The 16,069-nt window shown below is 37.7% G+C and overlaps 2 protein-coding genes and 2 long non-coding RNA genes across 17 annotated transcripts in view; 2 read left to right on the forward strand and 2 right to left on the reverse strand.

Moving 5' to 3' along the window:
• The first annotated feature begins 2,702 nt into the window (after nt 1-2,702).
• Nucleotides 2,703-10,508, forward strand: LOC116925636. Of its 10 annotated transcripts, none has more exons than XR_006647972.1 (11): nt 2,703-2,744; nt 2,922-3,254; nt 3,318-3,393; nt 3,457-3,580; nt 3,644-3,781; nt 3,886-5,143; nt 9,024-9,117; nt 9,174-9,245; nt 9,338-9,447; nt 9,506-9,621; nt 9,715-10,508. It is a non-coding gene; the product is annotated as an uncharacterized LOC116925636 (long non-coding RNA). The 10 variants fall into 10 exon arrangements; XR_006647974.1 differs by having other exon boundaries at nt 2,719-2,744; nt 2,928-3,254; XR_006647969.1 differs by having other exon boundaries at nt 2,725-3,254; nt 3,886-4,912; nt 5,017-5,143.
• A 293-nt stretch (nt 10,509-10,801) lies between these two features.
• Nucleotides 10,802-12,448, reverse strand: LOC116925639. Of its 3 annotated transcripts, none has more exons than XR_004395623.2 (6): nt 12,285-12,448; nt 12,064-12,188; nt 11,895-11,985; nt 11,320-11,438; nt 11,094-11,229; nt 10,802-10,970 (listed from the first exon to the last, which is right to left on the reverse strand). It is a non-coding gene; the product is annotated as an uncharacterized LOC116925639 (long non-coding RNA). The 3 variants fall into 3 exon arrangements; XR_004395621.2 differs by having other exon boundaries at nt 12,052-12,188; XR_004395624.2 differs by having other exon boundaries at nt 11,061-11,229; nt 12,052-12,188.
• A 270-nt stretch (nt 12,449-12,718) lies between these two features.
• On the forward strand, nt 12,719-14,510 carry LOC116925576 (phosphorylated adapter RNA export protein). Its single transcript, XM_045174975.1, has 4 exons — nt 12,719-12,898; nt 12,983-13,756; nt 13,824-14,010; nt 14,083-14,510. The coding sequence occupies exons 1-4, from the start codon at nt 12,845-12,847 to the stop codon at nt 14,256-14,258; spliced, it is 1,191 nt and encodes a 396-aa protein (XP_045030910.1). The 5' UTR covers nt 12,719-12,844; the 3' UTR covers nt 14,259-14,510.
• Nucleotides 14,500-16,069, reverse strand: part of LOC116925543 (potassium/sodium hyperpolarization-activated cyclic nucleotide-gated channel 3) — a 29,371-nt gene continuing 27,801 nt past the window's right edge. For all 3 annotated transcript variants that reach the window (XM_032932247.2, XM_045174974.1, XM_032932248.2), the window contains one exon: nt 14,500-16,001. In XM_032932247.2, coding sequence (XP_032788138.1) covers nt 15,620-16,001 — 382 coding nt within the window. In that variant the 3' untranslated portion in view covers nt 14,500-15,619. The remainder of the gene's footprint in view (nt 16,002-16,069) is intronic.

Below are 16,069 nucleotides of genomic sequence, written 5' to 3' on the forward strand. Positions count from 1 at the left end.
TTTTTAAAATACTTTTTCCACGATGAATCTCTTTTTTTTTCTTTACCTTGACATTGTCTCGATGTATATGTGTGATGTAGATAGAGTTTCTTTGATTCCCGTTCGCATCGAGCGGCCCCTTCTTTCAATATTTTTCTTCCTCTCCGGATGGATACAGTTGAATGCGTGTGATTCTTTTCTTATGTATAGGGAGAGGGGAGTTCCTTCTCCATCGTCTTTTCACAAGAATTTCAACGTGCTTCAAATGTCGAGTCTATATAAGTGTGTATTTAAACGTTTCGAATAAGGAACTATATCTGATAATCGAAATTGTTGTGTTAAAAATCAGTTGATCCATTCGACCATTTTTATTTTTTCAACACTGCTGATGTTACCAGGACACTGGAGAAAAAGAAAAACAGTTGTTTCTCATAACTGAAGGGGTAGCGGTCGCAACGAATTTGCATATATAGGCCTATACCGTTACACCTGTGAAGAAACACGTATATATGCCCTGTTGCATATCGCAAACTGATTCCCAGATGATTTTTACGCACACATTTTCTCTAGTCCACAATTTTGTTTTGCCACGAAGAGAATCATCCTTGCAGTTCAGCAAAAGACGAAACATAAAAAAAACAAAAAAAAAAAAATCAAATAGCAGTTCCCGGAAATCATTATATGCTACTCATACTAGTCCATTACCTATTCTACTACAAAGACTTTTCATTATGTGATGGACTCGTGAAATCGAGATGATTAAGTTAGTATAGGCACAGCACAGTCATGTATATAGAGACGGGCTGTTGTGATGTGCAAGACTTAACCGGCATTGATGGCGTGTCTCGTTATAAACGTACGCCATGTTTAATCATCCGAATATAATGATTCGACTGCGCCAGACCAGCAGCAACACACCAACACACACAGACACACACACAATACAATGCTATAGCGAGAGAGAGGGAAGGACAAAGTTACGTATACATATGAAGAAAACTCGATAGAGCAGCCCTTGCTACTTTTCTCTTTTCCGGCTCTCTACCGGAATTAATTATCCCTTCCTATTTCTATATACTTCTCTCTCTCTCTCTCTATACACATATATACAGTACATCGCTTTTCAATTGAGTCTATATAATAGATCCTCTCATTTCTCAGCCCCCCTTTACCTCCGACCGTCCGGTAGACACAAAGATTTAATCCGATATTTCGTTCCGCACTATGTATATAGATAGAACTTGTTTCTACACAAAGCCTTTATATATAGAGTTGCTGGGGCTATTGTATATATTCTTCGGTTATGTGCCATCAACTCAGATTCGGGCAGAGGCCATTTTGATGGCCATACAAAGAAAAAGAAAACGTGTGCGTGTTGAATCTGGTGTGGATGCTCATCCGGAATGTTATTGATGCAGATGGACAGAGCACGAGTCGCGCGTGTCACACCCAATTCAAACCCGACGAGCCATTCACACGGCGATTAGCGATCCGAAAAATGTGTCCGTTTGTTCCCTTTTGTGTCTATATGCGATTTATATACTGATGGCCTAAAAAAAGAAACAACAGCACGTATTGATCCTGAAAACACATTTCATTGATGATTAGAAATACGGGTTGAAACTAATAGCGAATCGTATAGCCCAGTGCCCAACGACTTTAATTTTCAAGTACTCGAATCGGATTAACTGGACAGTTTTTTGTAGTTTTTTTTTCTTTTTCATTGTCTACACGCACTTGAATGCCTCCGTCAGTTTTCGTTTTTTTAACGGTTTCTCGAACAAGTGACTGCACGAGACAGATGCTAAAGATGTGGCACACTTTGATTGAGTGGTGTATTCTTATAGTTCTTCCTACAGTGTAATGGACGGCAACTTTCACTATATGTATGGTCTGCATTGCCCTTGCTGATGTCTAGTTGTTGCTATGCTTGTCTTTTGTGTAGGCTTTTGTAATCCGTTGGGCTTCATCACCTGGTTCGTTGATTCTCAGTTCAAATGTTTCGTATACAGAGTGGACAAGTTGAACAAATGTTGTGACAAGAGCCCAAGAGCTACTAGACCACAGCAACCAAATTCCTGACTGAATTGAATTGATCAAGGGGAGAGTGTAAAAGCCGAGTCTCTTCTGAAAGCATTAAGCAGGGACAATAAAGACTGTTAGAGAATGCTCAAACATTTTTCTCGGAAATATTTCTGTGTTTTGTTCAGTGGTGCCATATAGTATATTCAACGTTTACTTGTTGAATAAAAAAGTCAAGTTAGTTTTGATTGAGATAACTTGGTTGTAAATGAATTTCATTGTCGTTTGTGTTCGTGTTTACGTACCTCTGTATCGTGGCCCTGGGGCGCAAAAGTTCGAAACACTTTTTGTCTCAACATTTTTGTCTGTGTATATTGAATCATATCGTTGGTTATAAAGAAATGGCTAGTTATAATCAAGGGCTATTCATTGCATATAAGTTTGTGAATGTTAGACGAAAATATTTTTCCGCCAACAACTATATCTACCCCGATTTCCATCCAGACATTATGTTGTCGTCGAAATTTTGATTGCAACCATTGTGACAAGACTTAAAAGACTAAAGCAACAACTCAAAAATATTTTTCATTCAACAGATTAAGAAATTATATTTCTTCGTTTTGTAAGAAAAGGAATAAAAAGGAATAGAGCAACAGTATTAAAATTGGCAACAACATTGACAAAATTTTCAACATTGGCAACATTGGGTCATTGGGTCTCGTGACTGGTGACGTGGTGAGTGGGTGAGTAGTAGCTACTGTAGTTCTAACCTTATAATTGTAAGTCTCTAATAAAAAAAAGTAGTTTGATAGTATTTAGTTTGCTTGTTTGAGTATTTGAAGTTCAACTAAGATGCAATATTAAAAAATGCTTACAAACCAGGAGCTAACTTACGTCACTGGTACCCTGGTACGTTACAGTTACAGGCTCATAGTTCCTAGTTCCAAAATGGCGGGCAACCTGTTCAGATCGATAGGGTTCAGACACAACTTAAAGGCTACACCACACTCTCCCTCATCATCATTTTATATTGCATTGAACCATGCCTTGAACGGCAATGATAAGATTTTAGGGCAGTCCGAAGCAGCTATAATAATACCAGAAATTGGAAGTTTTCAACTGCATCCGTATTCCGCGAAAATGGGGAAATGGGGTGTCGCAATTTGAACGACAAGATTTTGAACACTGGAAAGCAGAAGTTATTAAAAGACATTGGCGAATGTATCTTCTCTGAAAGAAGCTGGAAAATTGAAGTCAGTTTGATTCTTTCATTTTGCCTCTGATTGTTTTTATAGCATGCTTGTTTCTTATTCTAGGTAATGTTCTGGCGCCTACGCCAAACGGTTATATCTGTTTTGGTTGCAGCAGTGCACATATTTCCTGTACAGAGTGGTAGTTAATTTTATTTATTGCTTCTGAAGTACTATTTTTCTTGTCTTTTTTTAATTTTCAAAGTGCAAATCCTGTTAATGGTCCTGCTCCTATGTCCCATCCAACAACAAAATATGCAAATTGGAAGTGGAAAACTATTGGCATTGGTGCTGTTTAGTTGTTTCCTCTAACCTGGCCAAGTTAGACGGTATTGAGGCTGAAGTGCATAGTTTCTTTTCTCTTGTATGTATTTTCTTTTACGTTATTACAGCAAATTGAAAAGGTTGTAGATGTTGATCAAGAAAATGTGATCAACATTTCAAGCAAGAAAACTTTCCTGGTTTTAGGTGGTTTGCGGTTGTGCTGGAAACGCCATCTGTTGCCTCCGTGATAGAATGTGGTTACCTAAGTATAGCAATTATAGTTCTATTCACTAACTATTTACATAGTTTTATTTTTCAGCATTATTTGAAGTATTAAACAACAAACCCTCATACATTATTTTTTTTCTAGGCTTAAGGAAGAGCATAATAAGAACCTAATTACGACAGAATTGAAGACAGTCAGAAAATATGTACTGGTGTAAACTATGAATGCCTATCTATGGACTTCCTCAAGAGCAACGTTAGATGCTGAGCCAAAAATTAGTTAATATCTAGTTATGAAGTATGTTTAAACAAGGAATAGCCACGCCCGAAAAACCCGTTGAGCTACACTTATTCAAGAGATAGCGATGGCGTTGCGACTGTTTGTTATCAAACGCCCATACATTCCGGTATCCGAAGTTGTAGCATAGCCCGCTCGAGTGCTTCACCGAATTGCGGACCGGTCACATGGCGTGTTATCACTAGATGGTGTTGAATACCCCGTAGTAGATGGCGTTGACATACACCGCAGTAGATGGCGTTGACATACACCGCAGTAGATGGCATTGACATACACCGCAGTAGATGGCGTTGACATACACCGCAGTAGATGGCGTTTCATACACCGCAGTAGATGGCGTTGACATATACCGCAGTAAATGGTGTTTGAAACGGCGGTGTGTCATGTTAGTGAAGGGGCTCTCCGCCTATTCTCTTTTAAATTCCAGACCGAGCAGCCGCAAACGCCATCTCTGGAGCTTAACAAGTGATGGTCGAAGCTCTGCAATTCAAAAGGTAAACCCGTTACCACTCCTGGTATACTTCATGGGACGAGTAGTAGTAGTAAGTAGTCGTTTTTAATTTCATCTGTCATGTTTTTGTTCGTTGACGGAAGTACAAAATTGGTCTGCTTCCTGCTATTCCCTTCCTCTATATTCCAGAGTGACAACCCGCATCGCCATCTATAGACCTTGACATGCATAGCTCAAGTTGTTTTGCAGGTGTTAATAATTCCTGGAATACTTCATTGTTGTAGTTAACTGTTACAGGCGTCACCTTCCGGAATTTGACATGTTTTTGGTTGCCAGTATAGTAAACACCAGTTGAACTGATCATAACTTTGTTTTTGTTGAAAACTGGGCATTTTATTTCAGCATTCTGGGGCAAGTTATACAGTTAAGTAACTTTTTATTGTTTATGAAGTCTATATCTCCCTAGTTGATTTAGAGAAACATTACTTGTTTTGTAGAATAACATTTACTTTTGCATTTTATTCCAGATTGCTGCCAATTTTTCCTAGCTGATCATTAAATTTGTCATGTGGCTACATAGCTTGGTTTACATGTTCCAGGAGTTGATAGCAGAAAGAAGTGTCGAAGTTTTGAGGTAAGCCACTTACTTGAAAGGTAACAAACTAATTTCTCCCTGTCACTAGTTTGTTGTAAGACTTGTTTTGTTTCCGTGATGATATGTAAGATATAATAGTTCCATGAAAATGAGTATTTAGAGTAAAAAAGGTTTTTATTACTTGAAATGGTGATTAACAAGATACTATTGTACAAAAGGAAGATTATCCTGAAGCAATAATTGATGTTCAACTGAAACTTGTAGAGCGGTTTAGGAATTGTTAGGAAAACTTGAGTCACATCAGTTACATTAAAACAATGCAAGAGGTTTTTATAGGATTTAGGACTTACATTTTGTTGTTCTGGAATGTTTGGATATCTAGTCGGAAGGTCATTAGGAATTGTTGCTCTTTTCATGTGCAAGGCATAAGGCTAGACGGTGAATAACGAAAAGTAGGGCATGGAAGGAGTGGATGTATGGAAAAAAACTGTTTTGTTTAATTTTGCTTCTATAGCTCATGGTATTTTCATTTATCAATTGATAAATATTCTTGTAACCTCATTTTCTCTTGACTCTTCTAGTAGTATGGCAGTGACCTTACATAATCATAATTTATACATGGTAATTTAATATGGAATGTCTAGAAAGATGGTTATGGTATGACTGCTTTGTCAATTGTTGCATGACAAGGTGATATTTCTTAGCTCTAAATATCCAACATTTAACAAGGATGTTATTTCATTAAGGTGAGTTCTGTTGACTTGTATGCTTGTAATAACTTTCAAAAAGTAAGTTGATAGACTTACTATTTTTTATATGTATTGTCTATTTTTGTTCATTGTGATTTTTGCTTATAATGTGACTTAACTTAGCATAAGTCTAATCTTCTATGGGTTGTAAATCTTGTCTACAAGATTTACGGTGATTAAATTAAGCCTGCAGATGTGTTACAATTTTACCAAGCAACCATCAGTCAGTTTCTTTAAGCTCCAGTCAATGAGAATGAACTAGTTGCATACACACTTCTCAGATTGAATTGTAGTATGTAAGATAAGATTTTATATATGGCGGAAAGTTGGAAGTTGGTTTGCTGTGCTTGCAGCGTCTTTTGGAGCAATAAAATTCTTCACGTTAAACAATAAGTTTTCGTAACTATTATCTATCGGGAATGCGACAGTAGTCCAAGGGCCCCAACTGTAGACACCGACATTAGCCTGCACTTATGGCTTTGTTTTGCATTTTTGTGTGAAAAAGCCGGGTTTAAAAACAAGTGCCGATTTTTTCGTAGGAAGTTACCCGAAGGGTGTGTAGTCAGTGTGGCTGGTTTAGTTGGTGATTGTTTCACTAGATGGCTATTCATGCCAAAATACTAAAAATAGGTTTAATGTTGAAGGATAAGTGTAAATAGGAAGAAGGGCCACTTCGGTTTTGGAACGACAATTTAAATAGAATCATTGCGTAATGATGATCGACTTTGATTATGCAACGTCCATTACACGTTTCAGTATAGTCCGTGGTCTGGTACAGTGAAATAGTAAATGATTTATCTGTGTCAATAATTCAAACAATTGAATTTGTACTATTCTAAAAATTGGGTCGTCACAAAATTGTGGATATGGATTTGACTAATACAGTTCGTTTAGATCGTATGTATGAGCAGGGAAGACGAAAAGGTAAAATAACAATGAGGGAATTTTTACAAAAGTTTCTTTGACAAATAGTTTGTTTCTTACTGTGGTGTGTCTTCTATATACATATACTATAAAATTTTGACAGATAATTACTGAATAACTTTTTATCTTCAGGAATTAAGCAAAGCTATAATATTTACATTATCATATTGTATACAGCATGTTAAACTGTTAATTCATTATTAGTATAAAGTTCTTTTTATCTTGAGGAGTGAAACAAACCTTAAGTGAGACAACAGAAATATTTATCAATAATGTTTCTACATAACAAAATGTTTGTCATTTCTTGACAAATTGTCTTATATTAAATCACCTCATTCTTCAACATGTGTAACTTTAAATACATCAATGGTAAAGAGGTTTTTTTTTAAAGAATTATAAATTTTGCTTGCATCTAACACCTCAATCGCAAATTAAGGTGTTAGGTTTTAGATAATTGCTTGAAATGTAGAGCTATTCAGCGGTATATGTGTCGTAGTAACTGTAATCGTACTTTCAGAAGCGACGTATTGTTTATTTACTGTAGATGACTTCTGCTACTATGAAAATTTTGTGAACAATGCAAAGGAGAACAGCTCATTTTTAGGTTTTACTTCCGGTTTCAAAATGGCGTATAGTTGCTTACGTTTAAGTCTGTTCATAAAAAGATTCACATTTTCGTGATCTTCGTCAAATTTGGGATCGAGTCTATGGGTCAGCTCAAAATACCCGAAAGTCGTTCAGGCCAAATCCAGCTTTTGGCTGAGAACACAGCAGTCTTATTCAAAATTTTATCCCTGAGGGATTTAGTTTACTAAATAACTGAAGGTTTAGGGGTCTTTATAGCAGCATAGGTTCCTCCGTCGGTTGACCTGAGAAGCTTTATTGGGAATTTTTTCAACCAATAGGAATCGTTGAAAGTGAAAATGGTCAGTAATGACGAATTAAACATATTTCCATGAAATTGATAGCTGAAATTGATAGATTTAAATTATGGCAAAGGTAACTAATAATGGTTCGCATCGTTTTTATGCGTTAAACATGAACCAATGTGACATTCTTATCTTTTATTTGCATTTTAAAAAGTAAAAAATCGGCCATTTGTGTTTGGAATTTTTTTTTTCTTGTTGCTTGCAATTGCAAAAATCTCCTAAGAAAATGTCTTGTGAATCTTAGAAAAAGCTTTTAAATTTCGCTTTATTTAACTTTATTTTTCTTCTTGCTTGTAATTGCAAAAATCTTCTAAGAAAATGTCTTGTGAATCTTAGAAAAAGCTTTTAAATTTCGCTTTATTTAATGAAAAAGAATTATGTTTTAAAATTTTCGTGAAAAAAATAGAAAAAAAAAATGACGTTAGTTTCAGAAGATGGCTACTGTTGACGCTGATGATAGACGCTGGAACATTGATACTTAAGAGTATTTTGCACTATCGATTCGTAAAGTGGGCTGCACTTTTGGGAAATTTCCCGAGAGCAAACATTAAAAGACAGTGGCGCTACCAGGGTTTAATGGCTCTGACACGAAGGAAACGACGGAACTTTGACTTTCATTACAGGACTTTCTGCGAATGAAACATTTCCAAGAGTTATTATCACCGTAATCAACTAAACTTAAACTAACCTTAAATCCCGAAGGTGCCCAAGGGGCTTTATAAGGATTACGAAAATTCTATTCGTTTCGTCATAAGGTCAATATTTTCGGAGATATTGGCTACTTCCGGTGACTCCCGGGAAAATTTTACGTGATTTTGTAGAAAGTAAAGAATGAACTATATTCTTCCCACCGATTTTAGTAATTTCATCTTAACTGATGAGATTTGGGGGCCTTTTTCCCTTGTTTTTCTGCTATCTACGGTATTGGTTGATCTTACGACATGTATGCGGTTGAACGGATGTGACATGTTTAGCGCCTTGTTCTGCAGTGTAACTACTCACTAAATTTTTTTATTATCGCGCTATAAAAATATAGTTAGATGTCTGAAATAGTAACGATCAAACACGTAAAGCGCTAAGTTTCGCACTTTTTGAAGATATATCTCTTTTCGTTGGCTATCAAATACGAAAACTAGATGGCGTTGTTGTTCCCCACGACACTGATTGCTTGTAATTAGTTAAATCGATGTCTGTTAATATTCTTAACTGTGTGTGGTGTGCTTCAAAAAAATATTCATGTAAAAATCTACGGTATGTTATCTACTGTTCTTTACTTTCATTTTTATGTATGTGTTGAATGATAATACTTTAAATAGGTTGTCTTTCATATGTGACAGTTCCGATTGTTATCAGCTATGCCAGCTGCTCAGCTATGAAATTGTAGGCTATCTATACTTTTGCTTTTTATCATGCCATTTACTCATGTAAAAGGTATAACTCACATTAGGTCTTCTATATAAGTTGACTGATTACTTTGTTTAAATCAGGCTTGTTGTACTTAATGCTGGAGCTTGAATGCTTGATATTGAAGCTTGAATGTCAACAGTAAGACTGATTTGGTATTCTTATATGACACATCTTTGATTCAAGTAGTGCCAATTGTCTCATAAAATCATATTTTATTTTGTGATTTTCCATTTGATGAATGCAGGTTTTCATCTAATTAGTGTTATCAGACATTGATCATCAATGTTTCATGTAAACAATCTTCTCTATTTCGCATGCAAGAAAAAATTTCTTTAGCATCACTGCATTACGGTGGTACTGTAATTAACATGGTATTCTTACTCCATAAATGTAATATGAATTCCTATATTAGAACCATGAGCGGGAGTGTGACTAGTTCAACTTCGTGTTCCAACTTTCACCGTCACCTTCATCTTTGTGACTAAACCGACCAACATTCACCTACCTGAACGTCATCGCTTCATTATGGTATTATAGATTGTTACCTAATGTACGACTTGGTTGGTCTAGTTTTCTGTCACATTATTGTTTTTTTGTATAATTTCTTTACTTCTGTTGTAGAGATTGCCAATGGTTAACAAATAATTCCTGATCTTCCCCTTTTCTTCCACCTCATCATCTTCATCTCATCGTCTTCAAGCTGGTCGTCTTTGCCTCACAGCTTTTAACCTGGTTGTCTTCGCCTCACCACCTTTAACCTGGTCGTCTTCGCCTCACCACCTTTAACCTGGTCGTCTTCGCCTTGCCGTTTTCGCCAGACCTTCTCCATCTCGTCGATTTGTCGCATCGTCTTGTCGCATCGTCTTGGATCTCGCCTGTCTTCGCCTCATCGCTGTCGTCGTGGAGCCTCGTGTTTTTGGTATTGTTTTGTTTTGTATTGTTGTATAGTGTATGTTGTAAGTTAACCCGTTGGCTGCCACCCATTTTGCTCCCCCTCTTTTTTTTTAGTTGTAGGGACCGGCGGCGCTGTTCTACCCCATGGCTGATCGACCATGGGGTGGGGCAGTCGCCTTGCGCCTTAGGGCGCCGTAGGCAATGCACCAGTAGGGACTTCCCCTTGTCGATGCGATGGTGGAGTACCTGGGGTGTGCATTCCCGTAAAGGTCTCCATTGTCAAGTCAGCCCGGACTTGTCTTCGGACAAGTCCCCCTTTCATCGAATCCCTCAGAAACGATGCGTAGCGACTGTAGTAGAACAACCTACGGGTTGTAATGGCTTGGCAGCCAACGGGTTAACTTAGTGTTTGTGTATATGTGTATGTATTGTATAACTTGTAATGTATTGAATAACATGTTATGTAAAATAGTGGTGGAATTGTGGGTGGAGGTGGGATAATACAAAATCAATTCCTTTTATATATTTGTGTATTGAATATTATTATCTAAGAGCAAGTCCATTTAAAGATATACCAACTTGAACTATTATTTAGTAATCTAAAGACAAGTACTTAAAAAACAGTTTCATTTACAATGCAAATTTCCACCTTCTATAAACTTTATCTTTCTAAAAGTTTTAAATTTCTGCTAGTGCGAACTCAGATGTTCTATAAGTTACCACGCAAACGATTCTCTCGATTTGATTTCCAATTTTACAAATAGCTCCGTTGAGACATTTTTGCAACTCTTCACTGGTCGGCAAATTGCTTTAATAGCTTTCAACTTCCAATTTAATTCAATTTCACCATCAAATCAAGAATACAAAGTTAAACAATCTATATTGTGTTGATGGTCCTTTGAATCAGATTTTTTCTCGGAATCCGGCTTTCTGGAACACTCCAACATGCCTCTGAGTATCAGACATGCTCTAGTCCATTATCTCTAAATAAAAAAAAATATATGTAGCAGAAATTATACCTTTCATATTGTATTAGGGTTAAGAGCTAGGTAGAAGAAAGTGCGGTGTCACACATTTAAACTACAATACTGAAGTAGATGTCCTACTTTTCGCAGTTTTTCCTGTCAGTTTGTAACTAAAATATTTAGGTGTTCTCCCTTCAATGATAGATAGGGGGTATCAGACGCTCTGCTACCGATGCAACGACATTCTTCATAATTATTTACATTTTCCTTCCTTCCCCTGTTTAAAGAAAAAAGATGAAATTGCTGTTACATCTATCTGACCTATTCACGACCCGAATCAGAACAATAGTAAATCAAATAAACGTACCAATGAAAACGTTGAAAACTATCAGCTGATGGAATTTGAGAAAATTCATCGTTTGCAATCATACATTCCATAAATTAGGTGTTACCGACATCAAGACGTCTTGTCAACAAGGAAAACATCTTGAACGACATAAAACAAACGTTCCGAAATAAGCACAACTGACACGCAACAATAAAAACAAGAAATGACAACATGCAAACTATCCATTGCTAGGAGCCAATACTACGTAAGTTAGCGCAAGAGAACTTGGTTCAAAAGACTGGTAATATCTACTTTGGCAGAGGGAAAACATTTCCAACAACAAAACCACCAACGGATACTTGACTTTCAATGTTTGAATGCAGCATAACACATTCTTTCATTGTAAGCGTATATAAAGAGTTAACTTGTGAAAAACCAACTATGAAGTCTAAAAGCAAATCTAAAACCTCAAAAGGTGGTCTAACTTATTTAACTTTACCAACCTTTGTAAACTTCTTTATTCATCTAAGATAGGTAAAAATCCTTCAAAAATTTCTATGTATGATCTAGTAATCGAAGTTTAGATGTAAAGGATGATATATTTCAATTCTTACCGAACCCTGATCTTTTTCCATCTTGCCCAACAAGTGACAAATCAAGTACCAAACTAAAGCTTCCTCTCCATGTAATTTCTTGTTCAAACACCTAAAACAAAACAGAAAATAGTTTAACACAATCCTTTATAATGCCAAAGCTTTAAGATGTCCAAACATTTTCAATTACAAAGGGTGTAGGTCAGACAATACAGTCGAAGGGGACCGTGCCATTACTGTACCCTGACATCTGAGGCAGACCAGAAAACTTTTAAAGATGGGTAAAATGTAGGGCAAAATGTCTTCAATGATCAACTAAATGTACGCGTACGTCAAAATTAATGAAACATTGTTAATTTCTTTTATGGTTAGAGCAGTGACTAGCTGCAAAAGTTTTACAATAAGACATACTTAAGATATAAAAGCTCGTACAATGCATCAGACGATGACATGTGACATGACGATGGCGATAGAAATGGCGAGGACGTTGAAATTCTGACACCAGATGGCACTGAAGGACCTGGCTTGACAGAGGACAAATAACAGGTCAGCTCAGGACTCAGGAGTCAGGACACACGTCAGGCCCTGGCAGGCATGTAGTCTTGTTTTCTATTGGCCATTTTTGCTTTAGCTGCCGCTGACTTATCTTACTGAATTTCTTCAAATAGGAAGCTGACTTTCAATTTGAATTTGAAAACATAACCTGTTTTTTTTCCCTCAAAACAACCCTAAAGCGAAAACAAAACAAAATAACTTCCCTCCGGGTACCTTGTTAACGCAGGTAGCTGACTATCTCTTTCGTTCAAAAACAAGGTTAGATTTTTTACCGCTAGGTGGCTTACCGACTTCTTGTTTTCGTCCTCACAATTTTCTTCTTCAATCGGTTGCTTTGCCCCTGATCAACATTGACTAGCGTCTCTCTTCAAATTCAAAGTGGTAAAATAGATTTTGTTGTTCGATTGCTTTCTAAAATGCAAAATCTAAATGAAAGTGAAGATGGGGAAATTTCTGACGATGACGGTGATGTAAGCAACGGTTACTGCAAGAATGTTGAAACTAGTTGTAACCATACCTTTCTTCTTTGGCTTGCTGTTTCTCTGTCCCATTAGATTGAGCCATATACCGCCTTAGAAAGACCTACATCATTTGCTCCCATTCACCAACCCCTCAAGCAGGTTGCTGAGGATACTGAAGAATCCACTGAATCCAGCAGCAGCAGTGAGGATAGCAGCAGCGATGAAGGTCAGAGGCCAGCTAAGAGACGAAAAAAATCAGATAACAAAGTAACAAAGCCCACCCAACCAAGTCGGAAGCACAATGTTTGGAGTACGGTCGTCTTTGAGGATCAATTTGAGCAGGACTTGAAGGACATTAATGTGCACCACAGCAAGCATTACCTTGATAGGTCTAGGGATGTTGAATCCTACAACTATGTACTCTGCATGAAGAACCGTCTGGAAGAAGAAGATATTGATGAAAAAACAGAACAAAGGATTCGAAAAAAGATTGCTGACTTGGATGAAAAATATGGTGGAGAAACTCCTGTGATAGTGGAAGATCCAGTTGCTGAAGACTTTGAACAAAGCCTGCAAAAAACTCAAAAGTTACTAACTTCTCGAAAAAGAAAAATGGAGCAGAGGGAGACACAATCCCCAAACACTGTGCAACGACCAAGGTCCAGAACCCAACTCAGGCGTGTTGAGGATTTGACTGTTACTGAAAGTTCAACAGTACTTGAAGTGGCCCAGGACATAACCGTTAAGCTTCATGAAGAAAAAATGGACTTGATTCTTCGTGTGGTGGAAATCATAGGCAAAGAACTTACCATTCAGTTGTTTCGTGAAACGCAAGAAACCGAAAACGATGGGGGTGTTATGGTTGCGGTAAGTTGCAGTCGATGCATTTTTCTTTCAACACACATTAACGAGGTTTATTCATCAACGATGCTAGGATGGTTCTCGGCGAAGAACTCCTGGTGGAGTTTTCCTATACTTACTTCGTAACCACGAAGAAATCCCAATGGAAAAGATTCGCGAAGTTTTCAGTCAAGAGACTAAAGCCAAAGAACAACACAAGCGAACTATACGTGCCAAACGCCGGCAAGCTCAGGCCGAAAAACTAAAGCTATCGCTTTCATGTAATTATAATTTTTCCACACGCATAGGCTATGGATTTTAATAGTTTTCTTTTTCACTCTCTAATTTTGCAGCAGCAAATACTTTACCGGAATTGCCAACACGAGCCGAATTGGAAATACAGAAGAGTCAACGAGATTCGCAAGTCGTCTTAACTGAAGGAATGAAACCGCAGGCAGCGACGGTGGAACCCATTGATAGTGAAATCGCTGAAAACGAAGTTGTTGACATACAATTCGATTGCGAATGATGCAGTTTCCATACCTAACCAACAAAATTGAGTTCTAAATGTTCCCAGATAAAAAAAAACCAAAAAAACAGATTGTTTAATTATTTGCCCGGATAAAATGTGACGCGCGTGGATAATTGTTCCAAGTATGTACCGTTGTGACACAGAAACCCTTGCAGTTTTTCTTTCACCCCAAAATTTGTTGCAGTTGCATTTTTGTGGGCTGAGCCCATTTTTATTTCAAAGGAATACGACACTGAAATCGAAACGCAAGAGTATGAACTGTATTGTCATTATTCGCCTCGTTATGACGCAACCTGGCAGGCATTTTCTTGCAAGCCTTACAAAAATCGAAAAATAACCGCTCACAGACAGCAAACTTGTACGAACGAGACAATCCGAGTGTGTTACATCACCGGCGAAAAACGTGGATTTATTTTTACCGCTCGCATAGCCTACAAATGTTGAATGTGCTTTAGTGTGAATCATCTGGCTACAATAATGCATGGCCCTCAACTAGTATACTCTCGATTAACAGGAACTTTCACTCTCAACAAAACAACATAATTTTCGAAAACGACTGCATTTCATGAACCGAAACAAGCAATAGTGATTTTTAGGAAAAACTGTCATAATTAAAAAACGTAACGTAACAAATTCAAGTTTACACAATAACTCTCTGCGACCTTACTTTCTCGACTATAGGTACTCGAGCAACACTGGCCGATACATACAGCGCCAGCACATTGTCCATTTAGCTGTGACGACTAGACCTACATTTTAAATCCATTTTGTTTTTTGTTTTTTTAACAGAAATCCTATCAAAAGTAAATGACTAGATTAGGTACCCGCGAGACTAGAGAGATGCACGGAGATTTTTTTTTTTTTTTATGTTGTGGTTTTCAACTGAGGTCTGCTGAAAATGACTTATTTGCGGTGTTGGATCTCAACACTTTTTTTAAAATCGAGAAGCCAAGTCGCTTAGATTAAAAGTGATTTTTGAAGGAACCGATAACACAATGTTCTGTTGAGTGGAAAGACAGGGGAAATATGATCAGATGCACCGGAGACGTAGCTTCTGTCTTCTGTAGCCATCTCGCGAGTTTGCGACTGTGCAGCGTGGTGTGCCAAAGCAAAAACTGCTCCAGCTACTTGCTTGATTCGTATCCAAACAAAACTTTGGTTTCTACATATAGCTACCGACACACGAATTATTGCTACATAGAATATTGTGGGTTAGTTTCACACGTCCCATAGGTCACGTTATTGAATGGCATTCTTGCCATTGAATAAAAGAAAACAATTCGACGGTGTACCAACGACGAACTTTTTGAGGAGGAAAGAGAGAAACAATCGCGACGTTTTTAACAAGTGAACAAGAGTCAGTGATTGGACCTGATCTTGTCGTCGGATTTGAGGTCAAACCTGCGATCATCCGGGACGCTGCCGGACGGCACACCGAACGCTGCAGCAGCCATGGAAGCTGCTGCTGCGGCCAGGGCGAAATTGTTCTCGGATCGAGGGCGTGGAAGGCTGTACGGTGGAGACATTGTGGGCGAATGTTGATACAAATAGTTATGAATTCTACCCGTGGAAGAACGTCGTCGATGACCCAAATGGTGACCTCCGAATTCTTCTGTACTGCCCGGCCCAGAATGGCCACCTGTCGTCATACCACTGACGATGGCGTTGACTGTTTTACAGTCACTCTGTAAGTCTTCACGATTTGATACCATGGTTGGATTCTTTCCTATTTTATTTAACCTACAAAGGAAATGAAAAATAACACCCAAGCCTTGAATCTGTGAGAAAAACAAAGATGCGCAGACAAT

Source organism: Daphnia magna, linkage group LG6 (genome assembly GCF_020631705.1).
Source record: "Daphnia magna isolate NIES linkage group LG6, ASM2063170v1.1, whole genome shotgun sequence".
Classification (NCBI taxonomy): domain Eukaryota; kingdom Metazoa; phylum Arthropoda; class Branchiopoda; order Diplostraca; family Daphniidae; genus Daphnia; species Daphnia magna.